Raw genomic sequence first — 26,208 nt, 5'->3', positions numbered from 1 at the left:
GGACCATCCCCTTCTCCCTCGTACGCGTACCTCTCGCGTACAGCACCACTTGACGGCAGCCTGCTGATCCTCCGACGCTCACCACTTGCTTCTGCTCGCGAGCTTCACTCGTTCGCCGACTGCAGCTCTCCCCTCTCAGTCGTGCCACATTCTGATTCAGATTCATCTTCTCACCTAACACATATCTTCTGCTACTTGGCTTGCATCTATCTCGCCTGATCAATTCTCTTTCCCCAACCCTCTGTCGGTCGGGGGCTCTGTCCTCAGTATGAAGGCCACTCCGTTACTCATCGCGTGGCACAACGACAATGCCCCCATTTATTCGGTCCATTTCGACCCCAATGGCAAGGGTCGCCTGGCTACGGCTGGAAAGTACGTTTATTGATCACTTGTCGACCTATCCTATCTTGCAGTTTAGCTAATTCTATCTCCGCTTTAGCGACAACAATGTCCGCGTGCGTTCGCCCTCTCCTACCCCCGATGACCGTTTGTCAATTGTTCTGACCTCGGAGGAACTATAGCTTTGGAAGGTGGAGACCGTTGGCAATGAGAGAAAAGTGTCATATTTGAGCACACTGGTGAAGCATACACAAGCTGTCAATGTTGTCCGGTTCAGTCCAAAGGGTAGGTTTTTTTTTTTTTGAGCAGGCGTCTTCCTTCCTCGCTTTTCTAACTTCTTCGAGGCGAGATGCTGGCATCGGCCGGAGACGATGGAAATGTTTTGCTATGGGTTCCCTCAGAACTACAGACCCAGCCTGGATTGGGAGAAGATCGATCCGACGACAAGGAAACATGGCGGGTGAAGCATATGTGTCGGTCCTCCGGTGCTGAGATATATGACTTGGCGTGGTCTCCAGATGGAGTTTTTATCATTACTGGAAGCATGGATAACATCGCTCGAATCTACAATGCACAGACTGGTACGCCTCTCCTTTCCAGATCTCCGATTGACAAGGCTTGGATTTGTTGCTGACCAGTTCCTTACTAGGTCAAATGGTGCGTCAAATCGCGGAACATTCGCATTATGTGCAAGGAGTAGCCTGGGATCCCCTCAACGAATTTGTGGCGACACAGTCCTCCGACCGATCTGTTCATATTTACAGTTTGAAGACGAAAGACGGCCAATTCACTCTCACCTCTCATGGGAAATTCTTCAAGATGGACCTACCTGCAAGGCGGATTTCGCGCACCAGCCCTGCACCCCCGGATCTCTCCATCCGATCACAGCCAGCGACCAGTAACTCTATGGCCATTGCTTCTCCCGTTCCTTCTACGCCGGGGACGCCGATGACCTCACATTTGCCAATGGACCCTCCCCCAATGTCACACAGTCGACGATCATCTTTTAGCTCGTCGCCAAATATCCGCCGCTCCGCGTCTCCAGCACCATCTCTACCTCTACCTGCCGTCAAACCTCTAGAAGTGACATCGCCGGGATTAGGTGGACTGGGCGTTAGAAATGCGAACATCTACGCCAATGAAACATTTACCTCTTTCTTCCGGCGACTGACATTCGCACCCGACGGAAGTTTACTGTTCACACCAGCAGGCCAGTACAAAACGTCACATGCCTCCTCAGCAGATCCCGGAAAGTCGATAGACGAGATCACGAACACTGTCTACATCTATACCCGCGCGGGTTTCAACAAACCTCCTATTTCTCATCTTCCTGGCCACAAAAAGCCCTCAGTGGCAGTCAAGTGCTCTCCGGTCTTTTACACATTACGAAAGGCCCCCGAACCATCTATACATATCACTTTGGATACCTCATCTGGGGAAGAGCCATCTCGCTCAATCGACGCGGTGGTAAATGCCGCAGAGCCTCCAACGCCCAAGCTCAACGCTGGTGACACGAAGAATGGTACAGTAGCCAAACCCTCGGGAGGTGAAACAGCTTCTGCAAACAGTGCGCCGCCTCCTGTGTTCGCCTTGCCATATCGAGTGGTATATGCCGTTGCTACACAAGATGCGGTTTTGGTGTATGATACTCAGCAACAAGCGCCGCTCTGCATTGTTAGCAACTTGCATTTCGCTACGTTTACTGATCTGGCGTGGTAAATCACCTTTGAACTCTAATATATAGGAAAATATTCTAACTTTCAGCAGGTCGAACGATGGCTTGACGTTGATCATGAGTTCCTCAGATGGGTTCTGCTCTGCACTATCCTTTGCTCCAGGCGAGCTGGGACAGCCATATACCGCACAAATAACGGCACCACCAAGTGCTTCGGCAGCACAACCAACATCTGCACTGCCCACCCCAACGCATGCAACTGTAGCTGTTCCCGCTCCAAATACTGTCCCCCCACCACCCGCAAGCCCTGCGCGGTCCAACTCTGTATCGTCAATCGCAACACAGCGCGCGTCACAGCAAGCAGAAGTTATCAACAATCCTACCCCAACCCTCGGGTCGGTGCCGTTAGTAACTGCAACCCACTCAGCGCAGCCTCCAGCTACTCTGCCGCTTACCACGCCACCTGAGACTCCGATGTCCGCCGTTTCCCAGAGCGAGAGCAACGCCGGCAGCACCGTCCTCGGTAAGCGGAGTGAATCTGAAAAAGAAGGGAGCCAGGACGCCTCAGCAGAACCAGCGCAGCCACCAAAGAAGCGACGAGTAGCGCCAACCCTGATATCAGCGGGAACAGGCTCAGCACCGAAAGAGGAGCCCTCCAACACCGACGTCGGGGGTTAGATCATGCATTATGATAGGTAAAATAGCTCAAGCCGACCATATCTTACGTTGCATTGCTTCTCATGATAATCCTTTGATGATTTACGCGGCCTCTTGTCTGTCTGTCGATGCGCGATACCTTGCTTTATACAGGAGTCTAGCCCGGTTCGGTTTCGGTGCGTCGTTTTGGGAAAGTCTATGTGCTTCCTCGTCTTGTCTTGCAGGCGTGTTATAGTTTCATTTTGTCTTGTCATGTGCCCTTTGTAGCCTGGCTTAGCTCTATCTGCCGACGCATACGACTGGAGGGGAAGGATTTCTGTCAATGACCCGCTTTCATGAACCGGTTGCGGGGGCTGCAACACGAGGGGATTGTTCTTAGCAATTAGCTAAATACCATTCCTTCCTATTCATGTACCGTTTCCCTCTTGAAGCATTCAGACTGCACTGCACCCACCCATCCCCACCGTAAGCGTTTATAGGTGGCATATCGATATGCGTCTTCTCCATGGCTGACGATGCTAATGGTTGTTGAATGTCTTGACCGATAAAAACTGGCAGCCCAAGGCACCATGGCGCTGCATGGTTTGTAGGCTTATAGGGCCTAAACCCGCACTGACGCGAGTCTCTTAAGGGCGTGATACCTTGACCAGACCAAGCCGAACCTAAGTAATGAGACCAAACCTAATCTAAGAACAAAGAAAAAGAGAATGAAACCTGTCAAAAAACACAATATAACCCGCACTGCCAACCACCTGACCACCCCAGCTACAAGACGGACTAGTGTTGGAGAGGCGTACTGAAGTTCGGCCCCCAGCCATGGAGGTACGCTATGTTGAATGGCATTTTATATAGGTAGATGTATGACAAAAGTTCGGTCCGCGCTGACTAGGCACCACTGATATTTTATATAGCCTGGGTGAATATATCCGACACGTATACAATCACAAGACGGACGGTTCCGAATCCCCCTTGTTGCCACCGGATTATTCGCAAATCATCACACGCCCCTTGTTTTCCTGCTTTCAGGGCTTCGGTAGTCGACACTCTGCGAGATAATATTTGACGGCACGGACACTTTAAAGCCCACCGTATGTGGCGTGGTTGGGTGATTAGAGCGTTGATCTCTCCGGGACCGCGGTAATCTGGCATTGCTCCATGAACCGGAAACGATATCAATATCAATATAGAGCTGAGTTGCACAAAAGCCGGTATGCTAGTAGCTCAGTGGCTTGCGGCTTCCGCAGTAACATTTGCTGGAGAGTAGACGATGGATTTTGAAGTCGTTCAGTGTGGTCAGCAATGCTGTGGCGTCGTCCTAGACGCTGGCCTAGCTCCATAGCCGGGAGGTAGACGGTGCAAGATTGCTATGGTGGCGTATAGAATCTTCTCTATAAGCGCACAAAATATGCAAGGATCTTTCGTAAATGCGCTAATCCCCATATGAATGGTCCTGCACCAGTCAGCGCAACGTTAGTATACCGCAACGGCCGGTAACTCACTAGAATTCCAACTCTTCTACCTCCATCCCACAGTCCACACACTTCTTCGTCCCGATCCCCGTCTCAGGGTCCATAATCGATCTACCCCATTGATGTACATGTCTTCCAGCCTTCCCAATCTCATCACCGAAGCTTCCCCCAGCGGCTCCCTGTCTACTGCGCCGGTACGCCTCGACGCGCGTCCGCTTCTTCAAGTCTTCCAGCTTGGACTTGAATTTTACTTCTCGCCGGCGTTTCTTTTCGTTTTCTCGCCTTTCGAATTCGGCGTCGAGAGCCTCTGGTGAACCCCATTTCTTGGGGGAAAAGGCGTACTCTTCGACTTGGTATCGGAGATAGAGCATCATGTTGTTCCAGGTTGCTTTGTGAGGGTTTGGTCGTTCGAGATGCGGGAGAAGTTCTTCGTCGCGGAGTTCGGCTAGAACGGTTAGTACAACACCCTGATAACTGATAAGAGTAGAGGACACTCACGATCCGTCAAAAGATAATCCTCCTTGGCCTCCGTCTTCGTCAGAAGGCTATACCTCTCCGGAAACTTATCCTTACACCCATGACAAATGCAACACTTCAACTCGGCCTCCCACTTCCAATCAATCTCCAAACTCCCGCACTCGCGACACCGCTTCTGCTCGCTTTTATCATCCAACACACTGATCCCCGGCTCAAATGGCCCCGCACGGTCCCGCCGCAACGCATCCAACAGCTGCTTCCTCTCCCACTCCTTTTGCGTCATATTCGCGGGTTTCTCCTCTCGCCCGTCCTTTACGTGCAGCGCCTTGTTGAATGGGTCGTCTTCCTCGGTCAAAAATCCACCCTTTGTATCCGTCATCTTGCTAAAGTCATACTCGACGAATTTGGCAAAGTTGCGCGCGGGTTTGATCGAGTTGAGCGGGCCGGTGCCCCCCGATGAGGCATTGTTCGCATCGCGGAGTGTCGCGGGCGTTTCGGAGGCTGTGAGGGTGGAGAATGTCCGCTTGACGCCCTTCGTTGGGCCTGCGGCAGCGGCAGCGGCGGCGCGCTCGGCCTCGCGTTGTTCGCGGAGGGCTTTGGCTTTCATGCGGTTGATTTCCTGGGGATGTGTGAGAGGGAGTGGCGAGGTTCAAGACAACGCGGCAAAGAGCTTACGATTCGTTTCAGTTGCTCTGGGGTTAGTTGGCTCTTCGGAGCTCCGCCCGCTGGAGGCGGAGGTGTTGAAGAACGTGTATTCTCCATGATAGGTGCGAATAACTTGTTTCGTCAAGTGGTGGGAGCAAACGCAGCTGGTCGTGAAGAGCTTCAAAGAATGAAGGCCAGGCAGGCCTTGGGAGATCTTATCGATAAGGTGAGTCATTCTGCGCTAGCCGGTATAGGAGTAGCGCAGTCTTCATGGGCCACATGGTATCCACCAACGGAGGCTCCATAAGGTTGAGTCTACAACTTACTCCGTTCTCTGTACGACTACCTGGGTACGAAAAGGGGGGAGAAAGAGAGAAAGAACAATCTTTCCCGATCAATCTATAATTGATTAACCATGGAATCCGAGTTCGGTCATGCGATCTCCCCACTGATCTACACCCCGTTGGTTAGCAGATTCTCTCGATTTATAGCTGGAAGGCAAGGGGGAAGCACTGATACTTATAACGGCCTGCAGGCACTTCTAAACGACCCTGTAATAGTGGTCACGGCGGCAAGAGGTGCTTTCGGTGGTTAGCTGGACTTTCAACGATTGATGGTTTAGCCCCCCTTTACCTACAACTGCAGACTGCCTGGTAGCACTCGATTAGGGCATTCGCTACTGCCAAAAGATATCAATCGTCTTCTGCCTCGTATATATCCATTCTATATGGAACGAGATGAAGAAATCTGAGACTTGATTGCCAATCACGGCAGCGTGATACGGTCTTACCATACTTGCACCTTGATCGTAGCCACCAGTTCGTATAGTTCGCTCTAAGGCAGCCATTCGTTACGCCACTATCTAGACAATAGTACACTGTACCTCGTATAGAACTCTCGGCATAAGATTTCAAATCTCCCTGTGTAGATTATAAATCACTAGTCTACACAGGTCCTGCTTTCACTAAGGGACCTTCAGAATATATCAGGGCAATGCCCGGCACACCACCCATCACCAACAAACCAAGCCCAACCTCAATCGACAACAATGGCATCGCCCCAGATAATCCTCTACACAAACCATAATTGCCCCTGGGCTCAGCGCGCCCACATCGCCCTCAGAGAGCTCGGCCTCCTGTACGAAGAAGTCTTCATTGACGTTGAGAAACCGCGCGAGGAATGGTATCTGGCTATCAACCCTGTACCTCTTCCTTTCCCTTCCCTTCCTCCTCCAGTCTGTACTTTTGTTATCATATATGAGCATGCAAGCCAGCAACTAACCTCAGGATCTCCGAAAAATATAAAGAAAGGCCAAGTCCCCACCCTCTCGTACAATGGGACAATCATCACCGAGTCCGGGATCGTCGCGCAGTTCCTCGCTGATGCACATCCTGCGCTGGAGACGGAGAAGGGGTCAAAAGCGGGACTACTCCTCCCCTCCAGCTCGCTCGGCGGCGCGATTCAGCGTGCAAGGGTCTCCTTCTTCGTTGATGCGTGGGTATCGAAGGTATACCCAATCCTTGTAGGCATCATCATGAACGGGGAAAGCCACCAGGCGAGCACGAAGAGGCTAGTTGATGTAGTCAAGGAGAAGATCGAGCCGTTGCTTGTATCGACGACCAGTGACGGTGGAGAGAGGTTCTTTGGTGGCAGTGAGACTCTTACACTGGCCGAGGTGCTAGTGGGGCCGTTTCTGCTCTGGATCTTTACGTTGGTGAAGACCGAGTATGGAGTTCTGGGCGGGAATCTGGTCTCTGCTCTGCGGGAGCGGGCACCCAGGTTCGCGAGTTGGGGACCCAGAGTTGTAGCACATGAGAGTGTAAGGCATGTTTTGAATGAGGAATGGGTGGGGAGGAGTCTGAAGGAGAGGTGGGAGAGCGCTGTTGTTAAGAGAAAGAGCGAAGAGGAAACAGAGAACGTTCTTGTAATGGAGTGAACTCATAGCAAAGTTTCGTTAAAAAGGTCTAGGTGTATCGATGGTTCGTCGAGTCTACTCATCCTGTACAACAGGCCCCATCATAAGAGCCTGGACCAAGGTACCCTGTGCAACCGACCCCTTTCCCGGCTGAAGCACCAAGAGTGCATTGGCACTCGCGAGACTGCCGACTCGTGAGCTGCGCTGCCCCACGCCTTCGGCACCTGTACTCGTCGCGTAGAGGCCTCCGTCCTTGCGGGATGCCGTGACAATAGCGCGATGATACTCTGTGCGTTTCGGGTCCACTGGGAAAGGGTGCGACAATGCCACCGAAACAAGTGGTAGACCCAGTGAGGGAGCCAGACCTAGCGCAGCCTGCTTTTGCCCGAGACCCATGAGCTTATGAAGAGATGGAAGAACGAACAGGTTGAGCGTGACGAGCGCCGAGGCCGGGTTCCCAGGAAGTGAGAAGATGAGTCGCGAGTTGCGCTCCTGCTGTCCCTCCGACGACGATGGCTTGAACGGCACCGTGGCGAAGGTAGTCGGCTTTCCGGGCTTCATTGAGACGCGGCCGAAGTGGATTGTCCCACCGAGTGAGCGCTCGAGGGTGGGCTTGAGCAAGTCGAGCTCTCCCATTGAGACACCACCCGTTGTGATGATGACATCGACGCTCGTGCTGGCGTTTCCGACTCCACGGAGGGCGTCCCGGAGACTGCGCTCGAGTTCGCCGGCGGGTGTGTCTCGGGCGATACCTAGGTCGACTGCTGGGATTCCCCAGGACTTGAGACATGATAAGATAGATGGTCGGTTGGAGTCTCGGATTTGTCCTCCTTGGAGTTGCCTTGGGTCGTTGTGCTCGACGAGTTCGTCGCCTGTGCTTAGCACACCCACAGTGGGCTTCTTGAAGACCTTAACAGTCTTTGTTCCCGTGGCTGCTAGGAGACCAATCTCGCCACCGACGGGAGTAATCAGGTCACCCCGCTGGAGAATTTTGGATCCTAGTTTGACGTCGCTGCCAGGTTGACGCACGTTTTCGTTTGGTTTTATATCACCGGTTAGGATTTCTATTGTTGCTTCCTCCTTGCCATCGGGTGTTGAAGATGCTAGCAGGGTATCTTCGACCATGACCACCGCGTTTGCGTTGGGTGGAAGAGGAGCGCCGGTCGTGATCCGAGCAATCGTACCAGGTTCAAGCGGCGCGAGAGTCCCACCCTCGTTCGCGTGGGTAATGGAAGCCACTGGAAAAATGCCCTTGGTGCTCTGGCCTTCTGGAGACTCGGGCGCTATTACAGCATACCCATCGACGATACTGGCCAGGTATGCTGGCACAGCCTCTGCCGCGTAGACATCTTCTGCAATGACGTATCCCACTAAATTGATATCGACCGGAGCTTCCACTGTCTCAGGGTCGGGTGTCTGAGCAGATATAATCTTCAACGCCTCATCCACCGAGAGCATCGGATACGGCGACTCGCGATACCGCCGGTTCGCGCCTGCCGCGGGGTCATTCGACCGTCGTTCAGATGGAGATGTATGCGCTCTTGGGACGACATGACCATGGCCGTGGCCATGAGAGTGGTCGTGGTGATGATGGTGATGATGGCTGTGGCTATGCTGGGAATCGGATCTCACGCCTGCTTCGGCCTCGAGTTTCTTGATGCCGCCGGCATGCTGGGCTCGTGAGTCTGCGCCTGCTGCCTGCGTGCATGCATGGGGTAGCAGCTTGATAACGGCTTCTAGGTTCTCTTTGGCGCCTTTGGGCGAGCCGGGTAGTGTTATGACGAGGGATTTGTTTCTGGTTCCTGCAACAGGGCGGGCCATCATTGCAACTGGGTTGGTTAGCTGATAGTCGAAGTCGAGACCTGAAGGGACGTACATGGTGTGACACTCAGAGAGGCGGCGATCATGCCGTGCCTGTCTACATATTAGCATGTCACATAGCTGAAAGATTGAGACATACACAAGACCAGGCGCATGGCGGTGGAGGAGGGGCGAGACAGCCTCTGGGGTATTATCCTTGACCGCGAAGCCCGTGCCACCGCTGATAAGAATCAAGTTGACTGAATTAGGCCCATCAGCCCAGTCACAGACAGCCCTCTGGATCTGGAGCACATCATCCGGGACTATTTTGGTGATCGGCTGGTCCCAGTTGTTCGGCCCCTCGGTGGTAAACACATTGGTCAGAGTCCCGACCACTCTATCCGTGGACGGATCCTGCGACGCCGTGTCGGAAACCACAAGAATTGCTGCCTTCAACCGTCCTGACATATTTCTCTAGTATTCTGAGGAGAGAAAGAGCAGAGATAAGCCTGAGTAAGGTGTAGGAGGGATCTCTTCGGCGTCTCTATTCTCCGTGTTCCGACCCCTCATTTGCGCATCTCCAAGTTTTGCTTCTTTTGTTGACTTGAGTCAGAAAAGAACCCACCGGCGCGAAACTGACGATGCGAATCACTCCTTTCGACCACAGTATTCTCCAATTCCTCAGAAAAGCTCTGCAGGTGCACCAACGCTTCATCTCCGGCGGCTTATCGCGTGCGGAGTCACCAATTTACGTCATCGGAAATCCCTCCGCGGACCTCGACTCGATCATCTCCGCGCTTGTCTACTCCTATTTTGCGAATAATCGAGTCCCACGGGACTATCCGAGACCTCATGTGCCGATAATCAATCTCGACAACGTTCCTGCTGGCTCCGAGCTACGAAGGTTGCGGCCCGAGTTTGTCAAAGCGTTACAACTTTCGAGGGAAAATACGGGGGAAACTTTGGATGAGAGCTTATTGCTCAAGGATCATTTCCTCACTGTAGCAGATTTATCTGCACAGATACAACAGGCTACGAAGAACCAGACACAGGCGGAGTCGGTTCTGGTGGACTGGAATGCGTTGCCGATAAGGTCTTCTGAGGCTCAGCCGGGGAAGGGCTCGTTGTCAGGCCTGCAAGGAGTTGAGTTTAGGGTTGTGGGCTGCATCGATCATCATGCCGATGAAGCTTTCCTCCCGCCTATCCCTGATACACAACCTCATATTGTGGAACCGGCGGGGTCGTGCACCTCGCTTGTTGTCGCAATGCTAGAGAAGATGGGTCTCTGGCGGAAATCGGATGCAGAGAGTGTGTCTACAAGCGAAGAGGAAATGGCCAAACTGGCTCTGGCGCCGATACTTATCGACACCACAAATCTGACTAATAAAGACAAGGTGACCAAGTTCGATACTGCGGCTTATGATTTCCTACTACCCAAGGCGACCACTAGCGATCCATCGTGGGATTCGAGTCGGTTCTACTCTGAGATCCAGGAAACGAAAGAGAACAGCCTCGACTTGCTTACTGTAGATGAGATTCTGGACCGCGACTATAAACAATGGGCTGAAAAGCCTTCTCGACATACTGATCTGCCCCCGATACAGATTGGTATCTGCTCAATGGTCAAATCAATTCCGTGGGTGGTCCGAAAAGCAGGGAGCTCGTCGGCTTTTCTGGACTCATTGAAACAATTTGCTTCACAGCGCAATCTAGATATCGTCATCGTTATGACTGCATTCAGTTCAGCGGACGGGGACTTCTCCCGAGAACTGCACGCTTACACGCTCAACGACCGAGGTATTGCTGCGTTGAAAGCTTTCGTCTCTGAATCGAGTTCACAGCTGGGCTTGGAAGATTGGTTCTCACTTGATGGAGAAGACCATTCTCAAGACATCAAATCTACGCTGCAAGACTCGAAAGATGGCTCTCTCTGGACGCGTCTGTGGGTGCAGACCAACGTGTCGAAGAGCAGGAAGCAAGTTGCTCCCTTGATTAGGAGTGCAGCTGCTTCTCTCTGAAAACCTAAGAGCATACCCTGTATATTTCTCACCATAATACCTGAATATATGAATCTATCCCAGACGACTGGCAGACTAATTCGGTTTGATGGCCGATGGACCAGCCTAGATCGGTCTCGGTACCACAAACCGTTGCTGGGCTGTTTATGGCGATCTCCTTCCATAGCATTCGTGCTTTTGCTTCCATAGAACGGTCCCGACCACGCCGAGACCCAGCCCCCCGGGTTTGACCCAGTTGTTGAGGAAATGACGTCTTGTCGTTGATACATTTTATAAGCCACAGACGCCATAATTGCAGTACGATTGGGCGAACACTGTGAAAAGTGTCTGCCGGAATTCCCAAAAACGCAAGATTACACGAGTGCCAGCCTGCAAATTTAACCTGAAGAGATTCGGACGCATGACTGACACGATCCCCACATTTTGATCTGCTGGCTCCTCTTATTGTCATCAAGAGGGCGTCGAATCAAGTTCCCCCAGGTACACTGACTCTCACTGTCTTCAAGGAACCGAGTTACCGCAGGGCTTCCGACCCATCAACGACAAGCCTGATGCAACTGACCTATGGGAACTATCGGGATCGTAATTCCAGAGCCGAAGCGGATGGCTTTCGCCTCCAGCTTCGGCGGTACTCTCTACGTCATGAACCAACCTAATCAAAGCGCCTCGGTATATATCAACAGCGAAGCGATCCACAAAACGCGAACAAACAAACTCCCCGCAACAATGTTACCATGAGAAAGGAAAGATTACGCAAGGGAAGGTTTTGCCGGGAAAGCCCCCCAGATCCAGGCGAGGCCTGGATCCTCGGCAGCGGCACTGCCGCCCTCGCATCAGCCCTCTACCTCATCCGACTCGCCAACTTTTCTCCCGGCAACGTACACATCCTCGATTGGCATGAATCCCTTGCCCTAGCTGTACACAACACCGGCAATCAATCTTCCGGATACGACCAATTTCCCGGATGCCTTCCTGTCCCCGTCGGCGAGCCCCTCAAAGATCTCCTTGGACTAGTTCCATCTGTGCGAGACGAGAACCAGACCGTCTTCGATGAGATCAAAAATGCAGAATACTTCGCTTCTTCAGACAATCGGAAGGACTTGAATACGCAGTTCCTCGTGCAGCAGGATGGCGCGCTCATTAAGATCCCGACCAACTTTCTGAACTTGAAGTTTCGACAGCGCATTGCACTAGTCAGACTCATGCTGAAAGGGGAGAAGAGCCTGCAGAGAAAACAGATCCGGGACTATCTCCCGCCGAGCTTCTTCGAGGGCACGTTTTGGGCGATATGGTCCGCACAGTTTGGGTTCCAGCCGTGGCACAGCGCGAGTGAGTTTCGGCGGACAATCCGGCAGTATCTACGGGACTTTCACGGGTTGAAGATTCTCAGCTGTCTTGACATCACGGGGAGGTATCAGTTTGAGTCCACGTTTATACCGATATACCACTTCTTGCGCAGCCTGGAGGTTGATTTCCGGTTCGATGCCAAGGTCAAGGATATTGTCACGAGCGTCCGCAACGGACAACGAGTGGTTAGAAGCATCAACTTGGTAGAGAATGGCTTCGAGCTGTGCCAGGTTATTGGAAAAGATGATATCGTGATTGCCACACTAGGCTCGACAGTTTCCGGCTCAACAACGGGAAACAATGACAATCCACCATTCCGAGCCTCGATGCAACCAAACGAAGCGCTCGATGAAAACTGGTCCCTCTGGCTCGAACTCGGCGCCCACCACAGCTGCTTCGGCGACCCCTACAACTTCTGCACGCGCGTCTCCGAATCCATGCTCGAATCCTTCACCATCACGACCGAAGACCTCGCCCTCTATGAGCACCTCTGCTCAATCTCCCATTGCCCTCCACAATGCGGCGCCTTCATCTCCCTCCAAGAAAGCCCCTGGCGCATGAATCTCTGTCTGCCCACGCAACCCGTCTTCCCCGAACAACCGAACAACACCCGTGTCTTTTGGGGCTTCGCCAACTTCCCCGAGAGCCGCGGCAAATACGTCCAGAAAATGATGATCCACTGCTCGGGCGCGGAAATAATGATCGAGCTCCTCCACCATCTGAACCTCGACGAAAACCATCTCCAGAAACGCACCGTCACCGTCCCGCGCGTGATGCCCCGCATGAGCGCCATCCTCCTCGCGCGCGCCGTCAACGACCGACCAATGATCAACCCGCGGTGTATCGCGAATATCGGACTCGTGGGTCAGTTTGCGGATATGCCGCAGCATAGCTGTGTGGATATGAGCTATAGTGTGCGGACGGCGCAAAAGGCGGTTTCCCATTTGACGGGGTTGAAGCTCGAGCGCGGGGAGTATAAGGATTGGTCGAATCATAGCTTGTGTAGCGTTGCGAAGGTGTTGTTTTGGAAGTAGCTGCACCCAGTGCTCCCGTTTCCTTATTGTAGTCAGCCTTGTATGCTGGCGAACATTGGCACTGTCAATATATGAACCAGGACGATACGACTGCTGCACTATTTTCGGCTCCACCCCTGGGAGGGTAGAGTTGCTCTGCAGCACAACTCGGCCTCGTAGAGCCATAATTCGTCAGGATAAACGAAAGCGAGTTTATTCAAAGCCACAGTGGCCTCCATTCTATTCCAGAGCAATCACTCGACCACGACGCAAATCTTCCCAACATGCTTCCCCGAAGCCAGAGCATCATAAGCAGCAACAATATCCTCCCTCGAGAAGCCAAACTCCCGATCAATCTGGAACCTCAACCCCCTTCTCGACACAAGAGTCACCAAATCCTCCAACATACACCTCGGCCCAATCTGAATCCCACGCAAGACCGCCTCCTTTCCCAGCGCAAGCATCAGGACATTGGGAACCCGTGCCGGATCATACTCGGCCAGATACCCGACGATGCTAATCACGCCTCCTCGCGCAATTGCAGAGATACTCTGCTCGATTGTCCCGACGCCGCCAATTTCGATGATGTGGTCCACGCCTTTGCCTCCTGTCAGCCGGACAGCTTCGGAAGCCCAATCGGGGGTCTTGGTGTAGTTGATGCAGTAGTCTGGGTTGAACTTCTCCTTGACGACACGGAGCTTCTCATCGCTGGAGGAGGTGACAATCGTCGTTGCGCCGGCTGCTTTGGCGAGGACGAGCGCTGTCATTGATGTGCCGCCGGTGCCTGGCTGCGAGTTAACTTGTGCCCATATCTATGCAACGCCAGAAACGCACCTTGAATCAAGACCGATTGCCCTGCAATCAACTGATTATTCCCATACAAAGAGTTCCAAGCCGTCACCCCAGTACAAACCAGCGACGCAAGTTCACTGTACGACTGCGGCGCATCCTCCGGGATCTTAACAACAGCGGACGCGGGACGCAAAATATACTGCGCCATGACTCCATCCAGTCCACCACCATTCTGATACGCAACAACATGCTTGGCCGGACCGTATGGCCTGTTCTGGTCAAAGCATACAACGACCCGGTCGCCCTTGGCGAAATCGTGCACCGCGTCGCCTACTTGCACAATGTCGCCGGCGGCATCTGAGCCTGGAATGACGTTGTCTTTGATGGGGAAAGGGTATTTTGAGGTTGCGATCTGGCAGTCTCGCGAGTTGAGGGCGACTGCACGGACTTTGATTAGAACTTCGTGGCTGGATGGGGTCGGGATTGGTTCTTGGTAGGTGGTGAGGTCGCCGAAGGCGGTTCGGGTTGGGAAGCGGAAGACGGTCTGTTGAGGCATGATGGGAATTGTAGTATGTTCTTTCTGGATGAGGAGCTGGATATTGAGATTTCAGACGGAAATCTCCGTGTCTTTATACAAGGCTCTCGTCATGATGATTTGTCACTTGGGATCTATCTCGATCCATTATTCAGCCTCGCTCCTCGCATTCCGATTGGCCAGATGCGGCACCCACAGCAAATCTCCCACTCTCCCACAACCCTTCCGGCGCTCGTTACTCGCTGAATCAATGTCCAAAAAATGCCATTCCCACAGGTAGGCCTCGTTCCAAGACGCCGGAAGGTCGGTCATGCTTGCAACTTTTGCCGCGAGCACCGTGTGCGATGTGAAGCTGTCACCCCATGTCCCCCATGCGAGGCCAACAATGTCCCCTGCGTTCGAACTCGTCTACAGACTCCGCAGACTCCGCGGAGGAACCGGAGTAACGGGACAAAGGGGAGCAGTGAATCATGTCGTCGCCAACAGAAAGGCACCCACTCGGCGGATACATTGTTAGAAGACCTTCAACCTGTGGAGGAGTCTTCACCTCCAACGCCGTCGCCGTCGGCAAATCTGGCGTGGACTTCGCAGAAAACGGATTCGATCTTGGGATTCATTGCTCGGATCAATGCGTTTTGCTCTGGAGGACAGCAGCAGTATGCAAGCACCGCTCCATCTGGTGATACACCTTTCGGACAGGACTTGCCTTTTCTCTCTGGGGTACAGGAGACGCAGGCCTCCGACTGCGACTTGTCTCCAGCCCAGACTGGTCGTATAATGCAGACCTTCTGGTCGCATCTTCGCCCACTAATGCCGATCGTGCAATGGGACGAAGTCAATCCCGAACGAATGAATAGAGCTCTCCAGCCTCTCCAAGATGCAGTTACAGTATACACTTTACAATACATCCATAACTCCAGCCTGCACACGCGCCTCGCCGGCCTCAATTGGCCGCAATTCCAACATTGGAAGTCCAAAATCGGACTCCCTTACTTCCAACGCGCCCTCTCGGCCGTCACGCAGCTCGCCACATTCGCTCGTCCTTCTGTACCGGTCATGCAATGCTACTGCTACTTGACTCTCTATTTGCTTGACGCGGGCCAGTATCAGGCAGCATATATTATGGTGGGACTGGGTCTTCGCATTGCGCAGTCGCTCAACTATATGGACTCTCGGAACGGCTGGTACAAGGAGTGTCGGCCCTTTCGTCACGTTTGGTGGACGCTGATTCATCTGGAGTTTCGTTGCGCGCGACATGTTGGCAAGCCGGTTACTAGTCGTGCGGATGGCTTGGTTGGGTTGGGTCCTAGTAGGGAGGAGCTGGATATGGACTGCTCCAGTGGCTTATCTTATCACATCGAGTCTATTCGTCTTACGGCTGCTGCGCGGGCTATAAATGAGGCCATGGACCTAAATTCCCTGCGCGATGGGATATCTGGGCTCGCGAATATCGAAGCACGCGCGGAGGTCTTGCTGAAGCATCTTGACCTCCTTAAGTTATGGCGCGATGAGTTACCTCGTCAGGAGCCTTTTGCGAATCTCCAGCTCGACGCAGTTGAAACAACCAATACATCGCCTCAACCAGGAGATGCGCTGTCAACCCCTCAAGATACACTAGCAGGCTCGCCAATCCTTGCCCTCCAAAACACTCTCCTCTCCCTCCAATACCACAACACGACAATGACCCTGCACCGCACATTCATCCAATTCCCCAGCCCGAGCTCAAACTCCACCTCCAACTCCAGCAACCCAACCTCCAAATCCACAACCCACGCCCTCACAGCCCTCCACCACGCAATAACTCTAACAACCCTCACACACACCCGCCTATCCACGCATGATATCCACCACGGGCACGCCGAGATCTACCAATACCAGTGGAACGCAGTCATCACCATCATCGGATTCATGCTCGCTTACCCGTTTCGTCGCGAGCTGTGCGCGCGGGCGAGGGGCTGCTTGGATCTTGCGATGGAGGTTTTCACTTCTGCGGGTGGGGATGCGGCTGCGAAGCGCGCGGCGGTGCTTACGGGGTATTTGGGTAGGAAGGTTGATGAGTTGGTGGGGGTTCAAGATGGTCAATATATTACACCGGGCCCTCCTCCCTTCCATCCTCCGACGGCGGTGACAACAACAACAACAGTAAGGGAAGATTCTGAGGAGGAACACCCACTGCAGCCTCGGGCTTCTGAACCGGCTCACCCCGTCTCTCTGGACCAGGAAGTTTCTACTGCCACTACTGCCACTACTACTATCGCTCTCAATACACCTAATAGTCCTCTCCTCAGTCCAGACGGACAGCCACTATGGCTCTGGGATGAACTGGGCAATCTGGACGCGTGGCCGACGTACTGTGACGAGGTCTTTGAGGCGTTTATGGTGGATCCAGAAGATTCTTTTGCATAAATTTATAGAATAGAATGCAGCAAAGCTACGTCTATGGGCGAAACATGATATTACCCTTTCGATAGAGTTGAAGTAGAGTTTGATTAGCGTGTCTGAGCTTTGTGCAATTATTTGGTACATGTATGCAACCAAAACCTCGGCATACCTGCTACGAGGTAATAGGAACTATGTAACTCTGAAATCACTCCTCTCTATTCCCCTAGGCAGAGCCCCACACTGATACCTTCCTGCAATTCCTATTGGAAAAGGAGCAGACCAACTAGCCAATAGGAAGGCTTGGAACCCGACTCAGCTCATACAGTACTAAGTTAACTATGCCTGGGTACACAACGCCTACCTAAATACTCGCAGCCCGGAGGTTGATCTGAAAGCTTCAGATGATCAACCATATACTTGAGAGCTGTCACTTCTCCACCGCAAATGCTGATAAAGTTCAAACTGGGTTGATCTCACTAGCCAAGTGATATATTTATTCCCTGCTGTCTGGACCATGTGCAGATCGCCAGAAGACCACCAAGTTAGCCGGGCATCGCGTTTGAACGTGCAACCTACCATGGGGTAAGGTAGATGACCAGAAGCTTCTACAAATGCTTGATCTGCTGCAATAAGCAGTGGTGGGCTGCCGGGCATGGGTATCATATTCTTCGTCAAGAAACAAGTTACTTTCATACTCTATTCGGGGTACAGCGTAGTCAGCACTATATAACCGCCCTGGGGTTATATATATAAGCACCATGTCTTCCCACCATGCGTGGAAGTTGATGGAACAAACTGTAGATAAATTGCTTGGTGCTAACCGGCCTTGCTCTCGAACACTGCGTTTACCGTCATAAATATATAATAGAATATAAGTTGACCGATTTCTGCGCTCCATGTGCTCAACCTCAACTACCAGGACTAATATTAAGGGCGCCGGCCCTGTTCAAATGCTCTGTAAGTTCGAAAATGTATATAATAATATGTATTGGCTCCGTCGTGTTTCGAGTAGATCATGAAAGTCACTTGTCATTCGATACAGGATACTGATGTCCATTGGTTCACCACTATGCGTACACCCAAGCCTTCGTAGAAGCTTCTGGTCATTGACCCTACGCCGTGGTAGGTAACATTACGAATGCTCCTATTCCAAGTTGGAGGTCTTCTGGAGATTGATAGAATTTATAGGCTCACCTATCCCGGGACCAGCCCGTCAGGAATAGACACGCCTATAGTTGATTGAGCTTCGCGGTTCTGACTCATAACTAGAACATAACAAGATAGTCACGGCGATTCACTCCTGTCACTATCTCGATCTCTCAACCCCTCCAACTCCCTCTGCAACCCAAGTATGTACTCTACCGCCAATTCTACAACCTCTGCCTACAAGACTTAGCAAGCCTTCAGAGCGATTCCCTTTTAAGGAATGACCTACCCTCGTCCCTGTAGCCCCTACTCCCTGAGCCTCAAGTGTGTTCGCCAGCACCTCCAGAGCGGCTTTCATGCGGTCGCGTTGGTGTTTCTGCGTCTGGGCGTGTCGTTTGCGTTTATGGTCTAGGGGGGATGTGTGCGAGTGGAGGAGGATCCCTAGAGATGGATGATCACTGTTAGCACGGAGCGTTTCGACCCGGATGAAGAGGACGAGGACGTAGGAATGATGTAAGTAGCACCTTTTGGACGGATCTCGATGAGCTTTTTCGTGTCGGATGGGGATGGGGAGAGATTTTGTGAGGCGGGCATCTTGAATTGGTCTATGGGATGTAATGTGGTGGCGATTGGCAGAGTAGGTGGCACACTAGGGTATATCTACTCCGTAAGCTGACTTGTATACTGATACGAAGGCGACATTCTCTCTACGCCGATTGCACTTGAACAAAAGATGATACTAGTGATGCTATGGCGCTGAGACAATTAGATTTACCAATGAACGCGCGGCGAGTGCTTCGGAGACGGTTCTCTTCTTGGCCCAATCCCTCGAAACAGGGTCGCACGTGCCCATTTTCCAACCGCAGTGGCCAAGCCAGGTGAAGCCTCGAGTCAAGAAGGACAAGAAAGACAAGAGCAAACAAGCGAGGTTGGCTGATGAGGAGGGAGCCTGGGCGGGCAGCAACCGTGGAATCAGAGGGTGCGGCCCCACCACGTGCGGCCCCAGCTGGTCCAGATTGGCTGCGTGTTACTCCAGTCAGGCCAGACTGCTGGCTATCAAGATTTCTTTAAACCCTGCCCAGAACGCCCGCCAAGCTGCCAAGTCCCTTGGATCCAACTCGAAGCTCTGCTCTGACGCCAGCAACCTTCCGCTCTCGTCGAATCGCGGCCGCCTGTCGTGGAACGTGGGAGCGTGTCCTGCTGTCACCCTGCCTCACCCTGCCCGTTTCGCGACGCTCGAGATCGGAAAGTGTCACATTCGACGTGGGGTGCCCGGAGTCTTTGCGGCCAATGATGCCCTGCATCGCGTGCATGTCGTCGAGAATGATATTCCATGCGTCGTTCGAGAAAGGACCCGCTGGTCGGAGGCCCCGATTGCCCGGCCTGTTTGCTCGCCATCGCCGCCATCCTGCGCCCGCCGACTCCATCTGATGCTGAGACCCTCTGCACGTGGGCGACATGCAACCCCCTCGTGCTGCCCGCCTGTCAGGACATAAAAAGCGTCTCACCCCTGGTCGGACTGTGAATCGATCGTCGCAGCTCCTCTCAGCATCTCAACCTCCTGTTCCCCCTGTTCTCGATCGCCCGCCTTCAAGATGGTGCACGAGCATACCTACATCTTTGCCATTGGCACTTTGTTTGCCATGCTCGATGCATACAACAATGGTGCCAGTACGTCTTGACGACTTTTCCAATCTTTCACTTTCTCCAGTTTGTTTCTCCCGTGCTAACTTGACTCTTCAGACGATGTTGCCAACTCCTGGGCCACCAGTGTGTCCTCTCGCTCCATCTCGTACCGCCAGGCGATGATATTCGGAACCATCTTCGAGTTTCTCGGTGCCGTGACCGTCGGTGCTCGTACCGCTGATACCATCAAAAACAAGATCATCCCCCCCGAGGCGTTCGAGGGCAATGCTGGTGTGCAGATGTTGGCGTTTGCCTGCGCTCTCGCTGCCGCTTCGTCCTGGGTGATGTGGTGCACCCGTCACTCGACCCACGTCTCGTCCACCTATTCGCTCGTCTCGGCCATCGCTGGTGTGGGTGTTGCGACCGCTGGTGCCTCGTCTGTGCAATGGGGCTGGAACAAGGGTAGTGGTCTTGGTGCCATTTTTGCAGGTCTCGGCATGGCTCCTGCTATCTCTGGCTGCTTTGCTGCCATCATCTTCATGCTCATCAAGGTGGTGGTGCACATGCGCAAGAACCCTGTTCCCTGGTCCGTCTGGACTGCTCCGTTCTTCTTCCTCATTGCTGGAACCATTTGCTGTCTCTCGATTGTCTACAAGGGTTCGCCTAACCTGGGTCTGAGCAAGAAGCCCACTGGCTGGATTGTTGGCGTGACCCTTGGAACCGGTGGTGCTGTCTGCCTGCTGTCGGCCCTCTTCTTCGTTCCCTTTGCCTACACCCGTGTCATTCGCAAGGACCCCAACATCAAGTGGTACGAGTTCATCTACGGTCCTCTGCTCTTCACGCGCCCTGTCCCTGCCGCCTCCGAGGTCGCCAAGGTGCCCAACTATGCCGTTATGCAGGAGGACGACCTTCCTGACTCTCCCGACACCCTCGCCGAAGACATTGGGAAGCCCGCTCATCCCATCGAGAAAGGCGACACTGTTGTCGAAGCACAGCAGCTCGACTACAAGGAGCTCATGGCCCGTGGACAGGAGCGCTTCCATGCCAAGCTGCGCCGCGGTCGTGGACCCTTGGCCTGGGCTATGCGCACTCTCCATGACAACCCTATCGGCTCCGGCGAGATTTACGAACTGCACAACATCAAGATTCTCCTGAAGCGCCTCCCGGCTATGGTCGTTGTTGGTGCTCTGTATGGTCTGCACTACGACATCCACGCTGCCCAGTCTGGTGTGCACGGAACCCCCGAAGGTGCCCGTATGGAACGTGTCTATTCCCACGCGAAGAAGTACCCCAACGAAGTGGAGCACACATACTCGTTCGTCCAGATTTTGACCGCCTGCACTGCCTCGTTTGCCCACGGTGCCAACGACATCGGCAACTCCGTCGGCCCATGGGCGGTCCTGTACTCCGCCTGGAGAACCGGCGTGCCTTCCGAGTCCAAGGCCGAGGTTCCTGTCTGGCAGCTCGCGGTTCTGGCCATTATGATCTCGATCGGCTTGATTACTTATGGATACAACATCATGAAGGGTAAGCCTCCTCGTTTTCTTCAGATGAACAAAGCTAACGATCACCAGTCATGGGTAACAAGATTACATACCACTCGCCCAGCCGAGGATGTTCCATGGAGCTCGGCGCTGCCATTACCGTCCTCGTTTTCTCCCAGTACAAGCTCCCCGTGTCGACCTCGATGTGCATCACCGGTGCCACCATTGGTGTCGGTCTCTGCAACGGAACGATCAAGGCCGTCAACTGGCAGCGGGTCGGTCTGCTCGGTCTCGGTTGGATCATGACTATTCCCATTGCTGGAACTCTGGCTGGATGTCTCATGGGACTCTTCTTGAACGCTCCTCACTTTGCGTGAATGGTATTCACCTAGCAATCTACGTACATAGATATAATACCCGAATACTACGCTCTTTAGTCACAATCTCATTGCTGTGTCTAGAAATTAAATCCTTTGTCAACCATGCACAGTCAAACTGCCCCCCTTTTCCAGGTTGACCACCCTGTATCCATCCCCGTCTCTGACCTCGACCTCGGCATCGAAATCCACCGCCAACCTCACTCCCTTCTCCTCTTTCTCCCAAGAGACCCTAACTTCGCCCCCTTTGACCATAACCACGCCCTCAAGCACTCCATCGCTCTCCCTCTCCCCCACGTCCGCTGCCATATTGCCATTCCAAAGTTTGACCCTCGGCTCAAACCTCAGCCGCCCACACCCTGGCTCCACAGGCCTAACCCCCAAAACATTAACAACAGCATCATAAATCGGCACGCAGCTCCACCCATGACAATCGCTGCGCGGCATCGCCGCGGACTCGGCCCACGTGCTCAGATTCAGGCTCAGCATATCCGCCCACGGCTTCACGAGGTCGTTTCGGAATTCCTCGTAGAGACCTATTTGGACCGCGGCTTCGAAGACATAGAAGGACAGTGCGTAGGAGCATTTTGCGTAAGAGGCGTTTGTCGAGGGCGCCAGCGCGCGGCGCAGGATTCGTGCTGCGCGGGGGCCCGTCACGGCGCCGGAGAGGATGGCGAAGACCTGGGTGTGTTGGCTTAGTTCGGTATCTGTATCTGGGCTGTCGGGCGAGTCGGTTAGGAAGAACTCTTCCTCTTCTTCGTCCTCTTCGTCTTTTCCTCCGGATCCCTGCTCGTTATCTGCCCGCCGGACACGCCGTACACAATGCCTCAAAACAGCCTCATTCACCCGTCCCGCCCGACTCCTATACTCCCTCGCCACATCCCCCCTCCCCAAAAACTCACACAGCTCCGCCGCCTTGCCCAGCACATACGCATACACCAGACTCACATAACTAATCGCCCCACACCGGCGATACCCCGGCGGCACCGCCAAATCCGTAAAACTCCCTCCCGGGGGCATGGCAGACCACTCGCGCGTCCAATCAACAAACGCCCACGCGTCCTCGTCAAAGCGACCGACCATCCCATAGCGCGGATCGATTCTCGACTCGAAGTAATCCAGGATCCCATCCACAGCGCCAATGTATCTCCTCACGAGCGATTCCTCGCCAAAGTACAGCATATGGTCATGCAGCATGAGGACCCAGAACAGCGAGAAGGCGGGGATAACAACGCCCGCGCCCGCAAAGGGGCCCGGGAAATGCGTCTCGACCAGCCCGTCGCATCCGCGGCGCGACGCGTGGAACTCCTGGATGGCTTTCCGGGCGAGTCGGTCGTCGCGGGACAGATTGTAGCTGAAGAGCGCTTGCAGCCGGGTATCCAGTGCGAACTGGTTCTGTTCGTAGAACGGGCAGTCGGTGTATGTTTCCTGCATGCAGTTGAGGAGCGTCGTGAGGCTCGTGGACCATTTCTGGCGTTCGGTTTGCGCGAGGGAGGCGAGGGGGAGGGTGGTTGTTATCTCGAGCGGGTAGTGCGTTTTGGAGAAGGTTGCCTTTGTCACGAGGAGGGGGGTCGAGAGCGTGGAGATGGTAAGCCGGAGAAAGCGGAATGTCCGGTGCCAGAAGGGGCTGTATGTGATCTCGTCCTCCTGAGAGGTGGAGGAGGGGAGGGTATAGAAATCATCCGGCCCCATGAGAATTCCCCCGGAATCCGTGCGATCCCCTTTGTTCCGCGCAAAGGGGTTCGGGTTCCCGTCTGCGGGCGGATACTCGAAGCACTCTGCGCAGCGGATCTGGATTTTCGATCCGGCGCCACGCCGGAAGGTGAAGTGGAGGAAGGCTGTGATCAGTGTTTCACTTTCGAGGATCACGCTTGTTGTGGTATTCGCCGGGATTGTCAGGGGGGTATCAGTTTGGATTAGGGCGGTCCATGCCTCTGCCTCATGGCCAAAGTCACGGCTTTCTGCTTTGGAGGAAGAGGAATCAACCCTAACGACACTCTGAAACCTCCCGTCAATCTCCGGGAGAGCCGGTATACTCCTCGGAACAAGTCTCCAGGGTTCATTGACCGGTAGCATTGGTACAGTGATGGACGACCTGACGGCCATATCCCAGTGACTATCGTCGAAATCGGCACGCAGCCACCCGCGCTCTTCCCTCTCGGCGTCGACCTCTTCGTTTATGCACAGGAATGGCGGACCGAGTGCGCGGTTCCATTCCGAGGCCGGCAGGATTCGCACGGATCGGTCCACTTTGCAGAGCCAGGGGGTTGATGTGCTCAGGCCCTGGACATGACATGGTTAGCATATAGCCTCTATCGCCCTGCCACTTAAGAAAATCGAGATAGCAAAAATAAAAGAAACATACAATCCCCGAATCTTCATACAGAAAGAACCCCGGAATCGCCGCCCGAACCATGGACGTATTCCCGACCTGCGTCCCCGAATACCTCAACACGCGCGCCGCAAGCACATTCGTCTCACTCCCGCGCTTGACAAACGGCGCAATATCAACAGTCTCGTAGTTCCATTCGTTCAGGTAGGATTTCGCAGGGCCAAAGGAGATGCTCTGCCCGTTTATGTACAGGCGGTAGCGCGTGTCGGCGGATATGTGGAGGATAATGGGTTGAAGGGTTGAGGAAGGGGAAGACGATGAGGTGTCTGCGGGTGGGAGTGTGAATGTCTTTCTGAAGAGGACGAATTGCGCTGGCGTGGAGGGGTCTGTTTCGGTGTAGGTTGGGTCTGGCGTCCAGAGCCAGGGGGTTGTTTTTGTCCAGGAGGGCGGCATTTTGTTTTTCTCTGTTCTATTGCCAGGGAAGACAAATGGGAGATAGGGAAAGGAGTGAAATCTTTACGGAAATTAAGGTCCAAATGATGCGGGGAGTCATGTTGATATGGTTCGGATATCCCGAGTGTGGTCGTGGATTGCGGGGGTTCATGTGGGTTGGTGTGGGGATGGACTGAGCTTGTACGTGAGCTATATTGTTGCTCGGTACATTATCGGCCGATATAGCCCGACTATTTCAAGGAGTCACTTGGGGATATATACCGCGGATTTCTACGTTGAATAATGCTTGCTAGTATCAAAAGGCAACATCCCTGCACAAGAGATGAGGGCTAGCGAGGTCACGGGACACGCATTGGTTGGTATTGACTAGTGATTGCAGTGATTGAGATTGCAACTAGAGAGTATATAAGACTCGATCAATACTTATGAATCTCTTTTCCTATGTAGAAAGCCACGGCCGACAAGCAATATCCGACAAGCATATTGCTTGTTTTCATATGTCGACCTCCGGGTAAGGGACATGTGCGCCATTGAAGGGAACCATATTCAGAATCTATACCAACGAATTTTACTTGATACGAGTCTCGTCGAAAAATTTGCAGTCGTAGTACCTTTGAAGCTATCAAACAAAACTGTCTGCGGGTGAACACGGCTAGTGCCTTGCCTGTCTGTACACGGAAGTAATGTTTGGTCTAGACACAGAACCGAGGGTACGCGATACAGGAGTGATGGATACAAATGGACCAACGTCATGGACAGTATTAATCTATAAATCTAAATCAAAGCAGTCTCGCAGATCCGAGCCATAGGTCTCCAAAAAATCTAGCCCTAACCGGCAAATCCACTCGCCATTCTCGGGCGCTGTCGCAAGGAGTGGTTGTTTCGCCCATACTTTCGGGCTCAGGTCGAGACGAATTACACCGAGTGGCGATATAGATAACTGCCGTATACCGCTCTTTCCAACCAAATTCCATGGCAGACCACTCTCGGTCCTAGGGCCGGCATTCGGTACCAATGCCCGGGCTCAATCCTCTGGCGTAGATGGAGGGGCAGATGCCCAGCCGGAGATAAAACAGGAAGACTCTCAAGGACGAACTCATCCAGAATACCTGGAGTACAGAATGACTCGTGGGTGTATGGTGACGTGTCGATGGTGTATCGGGGATGATGGCCGCGGGGATGCCCGAAAAGAAACTCCGGAGACCGAAAAAAACAAGCACGATACCCCGCATACCTACAGAATGACGCAACAATACCGAGATATACTACTCGGACAGCGAAATCTCGTACAAAATCGGGCTTGGCCCCGCGGGCGGAGTTTCTCAGCGCCGTACATACGTGGCGGGGAAGAGTTAGGGCTGGCGCTGTGAGGGAACGTGCGAACGGCCCCCGCGCTCCTGTCCATAAGAACCTCATCTCGCCCCGAAACCCTTCGACACCATGAACATCATCCTAAACTTATCGTCACTCAATCCGCTACGGAGATAGTTCAAATTCAAGCATTTCTTCTTGTTGTATCAATCTACTCCTTGGACCACCTCTACAGTACCATATAAGCTTCGCGACCTCCCATACCCCGCGCGTGATACTCGGAAGAGGAACGATTCCGGCCCAGAAACAGGAACTAGATTTCCCTACTCCGCTCCACCAGAGCCCTACATATTTCCGTTCGTTGAAGAAAACGATCGGGATGATTCCGCCCAAGGGACTGCTTCCGGATATCCCG

At 53.4% G+C, this 26,208-nt stretch overlaps 12 protein-coding genes across 12 annotated transcripts; 7 read left to right on the top strand and 5 right to left on the bottom strand.

Moving 5' to 3' along the window:
- Positions 1-268: 268 nt before the first annotated feature.
- Positions 269-3,249, top strand: BJX68DRAFT_277615 (putative chromatin assembly factor 1 subunit B; the record flags this gene model as incomplete). Its single annotated transcript, XM_071048364.1, has 6 exons — positions 269-372; positions 440-455; positions 522-624; positions 684-920; positions 989-2,054; positions 2,107-3,249. The coding sequence occupies 6 exons, from the start codon at positions 269-271 to the stop codon at positions 2,690-2,692; spliced, it is 2,112 nt and encodes a 703-aa protein (XP_070903779.1). The 3' UTR covers positions 2,693-3,249.
- A 241-nt stretch (positions 3,250-3,490) lies between these two features.
- rad14 (DNA repair protein RAD14) lies at positions 3,491-5,436 on the bottom strand. The gene is made up of 3 exons (XM_071038639.1): positions 5,293-5,436; positions 4,639-5,236; positions 3,491-4,585 (listed from the first exon to the last, which is right to left on the bottom strand). Exons 1-3 carry the CDS (start codon positions 5,377-5,379, stop codon positions 4,170-4,172), a joined length of 1,101 nt encoding a protein of 366 aa, XP_070903778.1. The 5' UTR covers positions 5,380-5,436; the 3' UTR covers positions 3,491-4,169.
- A 169-nt stretch (positions 5,437-5,605) lies between these two features.
- On the top strand, positions 5,606-6,074 carry BJX68DRAFT_227273 (uncharacterized protein). The gene has a single exon (XM_071038638.1). It carries the CDS (start codon positions 5,678-5,680, stop codon positions 5,855-5,857), a length of 180 nt encoding a protein of 59 aa, XP_070903777.1. The 5' UTR covers positions 5,606-5,677; the 3' UTR covers positions 5,858-6,074.
- Positions 6,075-6,310: 236 nt separating this feature from the next.
- BJX68DRAFT_262349 (glutathione S-transferase family protein) lies at positions 6,311-7,198 on the top strand (the record flags this gene model as incomplete). Its single annotated transcript, XM_071044417.1, has 1 exon — positions 6,311-7,198. The coding sequence occupies one exon, from the start codon at positions 6,311-6,313 to the stop codon at positions 7,196-7,198; it is 888 nt and encodes a 295-aa protein (XP_070903776.1).
- A 27-nt stretch (positions 7,199-7,225) lies between these two features.
- On the bottom strand, positions 7,226-9,536 carry BJX68DRAFT_277613 (bifunctional molybdopterin adenylyltransferase MobB/molybdopterin molybdotransferase MoeA family protein). The gene is made up of 3 exons (XM_071048363.1): positions 9,138-9,536; positions 9,054-9,091; positions 7,226-9,006 (listed from the first exon to the last, which is right to left on the bottom strand). The coding sequence occupies exons 1-3, from the start codon at positions 9,443-9,445 to the stop codon at positions 7,253-7,255; spliced, it is 2,100 nt and encodes a 699-aa protein (XP_070903775.1). The 5' UTR covers positions 9,446-9,536; the 3' UTR covers positions 7,226-7,252.
- Positions 9,537-9,618: 82 nt separating this feature from the next.
- Positions 9,619-10,995, top strand: BJX68DRAFT_262347 (putative exopolyphosphatase; the record flags this gene model as incomplete). The annotated part of the gene is made up of 1 exon (XM_071044416.1): positions 9,619-10,995. The coding sequence occupies one exon, from the start codon at positions 9,619-9,621 to the stop codon at positions 10,993-10,995; it is 1,377 nt and encodes a 458-aa protein (XP_070903774.1).
- Positions 10,996-11,729: 734 nt separating this feature from the next.
- BJX68DRAFT_227269 (oleate hydratase) lies at positions 11,730-12,728 on the top strand (the record flags this gene model as incomplete). The annotated part of the gene is made up of 1 exon (XM_071038637.1): positions 11,730-12,728. A coding segment is annotated over one exon (999 nt), but the record flags the coding sequence as incomplete, so codon positions are not given.
- Positions 12,729-13,492: 764 nt separating this feature from the next.
- BJX68DRAFT_142069 (zinc-dependent alcohol dehydrogenase family protein) lies at positions 13,493-14,732 on the bottom strand. Its single transcript, XM_071036494.1, has 2 exons — positions 14,190-14,732; positions 13,493-14,139 (listed from the first exon to the last, which is right to left on the bottom strand). The coding sequence occupies exons 1-2, from the start codon at positions 14,701-14,703 to the stop codon at positions 13,610-13,612; spliced, it is 1,044 nt and encodes a 347-aa protein (XP_070903772.1). The 5' UTR covers positions 14,704-14,732; the 3' UTR covers positions 13,493-13,609.
- Positions 14,733-14,943: 211 nt separating this feature from the next.
- BJX68DRAFT_262344 (uncharacterized protein) lies at positions 14,944-17,088 on the top strand (the record flags this gene model as incomplete). Its single annotated transcript, XM_071044415.1, has 1 exon — positions 14,944-17,088. The coding sequence occupies one exon, from the start codon at positions 14,944-14,946 to the stop codon at positions 17,086-17,088; it is 2,145 nt and encodes a 714-aa protein (XP_070903771.1).
- A 1,260-nt stretch (positions 17,089-18,348) lies between these two features.
- Positions 18,349-18,804, bottom strand: BJX68DRAFT_262343 (uncharacterized protein; the record flags this gene model as incomplete). The annotated part of the gene is made up of 3 exons (XM_071044414.1): positions 18,349-18,447; positions 18,500-18,651; positions 18,735-18,804. The coding sequence occupies 3 exons, from the start codon at positions 18,802-18,804 to the stop codon at positions 18,349-18,351; spliced, it is 321 nt and encodes a 106-aa protein (XP_070903770.1).
- A 530-nt stretch (positions 18,805-19,334) lies between these two features.
- BJX68DRAFT_277609 (inorganic phosphate transporter) lies at positions 19,335-21,759 on the top strand. Its single transcript, XM_071048362.1, has 3 exons — positions 19,335-19,881; positions 19,954-21,363; positions 21,411-21,759. The coding sequence occupies exons 1-3, from the start codon at positions 19,806-19,808 to the stop codon at positions 21,695-21,697; spliced, it is 1,773 nt and encodes a 590-aa protein (XP_070903769.1). The 5' UTR covers positions 19,335-19,805; the 3' UTR covers positions 21,698-21,759.
- A 37-nt stretch (positions 21,760-21,796) lies between these two features.
- BJX68DRAFT_277606 (Six-hairpin glycosidase-like protein) lies at positions 21,797-24,482 on the bottom strand (the record flags this gene model as incomplete). The annotated part of the gene is made up of 2 exons (XM_071048361.1): positions 21,797-23,980; positions 24,063-24,482. The coding sequence occupies 2 exons, from the start codon at positions 24,480-24,482 to the stop codon at positions 21,797-21,799; spliced, it is 2,604 nt and encodes an 867-aa protein (XP_070903768.1).
- Between the last annotated feature and the right edge of the window lie 1,726 nt (positions 24,483-26,208).

The sequence above is a fragment of the Aspergillus pseudodeflectus genome (genome assembly GCF_044049435.1).
Source record: "Aspergillus pseudodeflectus strain CBS 756.74 chromosome Unknown BJX68scaffold_4, whole genome shotgun sequence".
NCBI classification, from domain to species: Eukaryota; Fungi; Ascomycota; class Eurotiomycetes; order Eurotiales; family Aspergillaceae; genus Aspergillus; species Aspergillus pseudodeflectus.
The sequence above is the reverse complement of the archived record's forward strand: the minus strand, read 5'-3'. Positions and strand labels throughout refer to the sequence as shown.

Bases quoted from the DNA above. Each gene is read 5' to 3' on its own strand.
- BJX68DRAFT_277613 (XM_071048363.1), bottom strand. From the start codon at position 9,445: ATGTCAGGACGGTTGAAGGCAGCAATTCTTGTGGTTTCCGACACGGCG. The intron at 9,092-9,137 runs GTATGTCTCAAT...ATATGTAGACAG, and splicing joins CGCCATGCGCCTGGTCTTGT to GCACGGCATGATCGCCGCCT. The intron at 9,007-9,053 runs GTACGTCCCTTC...TAACCAACCCAG, and splicing joins CTCTCTGAGTGTCACACCAT to TTGCAATGATGGCCCGCCCT.
- BJX68DRAFT_142069 (XM_071036494.1), bottom strand. From the start codon at position 14,703: ATGCCTCAACAGACCGTCTTCCGCTTCCCAACCCGAACCGCCTTCGGC. The intron at 14,140-14,189 runs GTGCGTTTCTGG...ACTCGCAGCCAG, and splicing joins GCAATCGGTCTTGATTCAAG to GCACCGGCGGCACATCAATG.
- rad14 (XM_071038639.1), bottom strand. From the start codon at position 5,379: ATGGAGAATACACGTTCTTCAACACCTCCGCCTCCAGCGGGCGGAGCT. The intron at 5,237-5,292 runs GTAAGCTCTTTG...ACACATCCCCAG, and splicing joins CAGAGCAACTGAAACGAATC to GAAATCAACCGCATGAAAGC. The intron at 4,586-4,638 runs GTGAGTGTCCTC...TAACCGTTCTAG, and splicing joins GGATTATCTTTTGACGGATC to CCGAACTCCGCGACGAAGAA.
- BJX68DRAFT_277609 (XM_071048362.1), top strand. From the start codon at position 19,806: ATGGTGCACGAGCATACCTACATCTTTGCCATTGGCACTTTGTTTGCC. The intron at 19,882-19,953 runs GTACGTCTTGAC...TTGACTCTTCAG, and splicing joins TGCATACAACAATGGTGCCA to ACGATGTTGCCAACTCCTGG. The intron at 21,364-21,410 runs GTAAGCCTCCTC...AACGATCACCAG, and splicing joins TGGATACAACATCATGAAGG to TCATGGGTAACAAGATTACA.
- BJX68DRAFT_227273 (XM_071038638.1), top strand. From the start codon at position 5,678: ATGGAATCCGAGTTCGGTCATGCGATCTCCCCACTGATCTACACCCCG.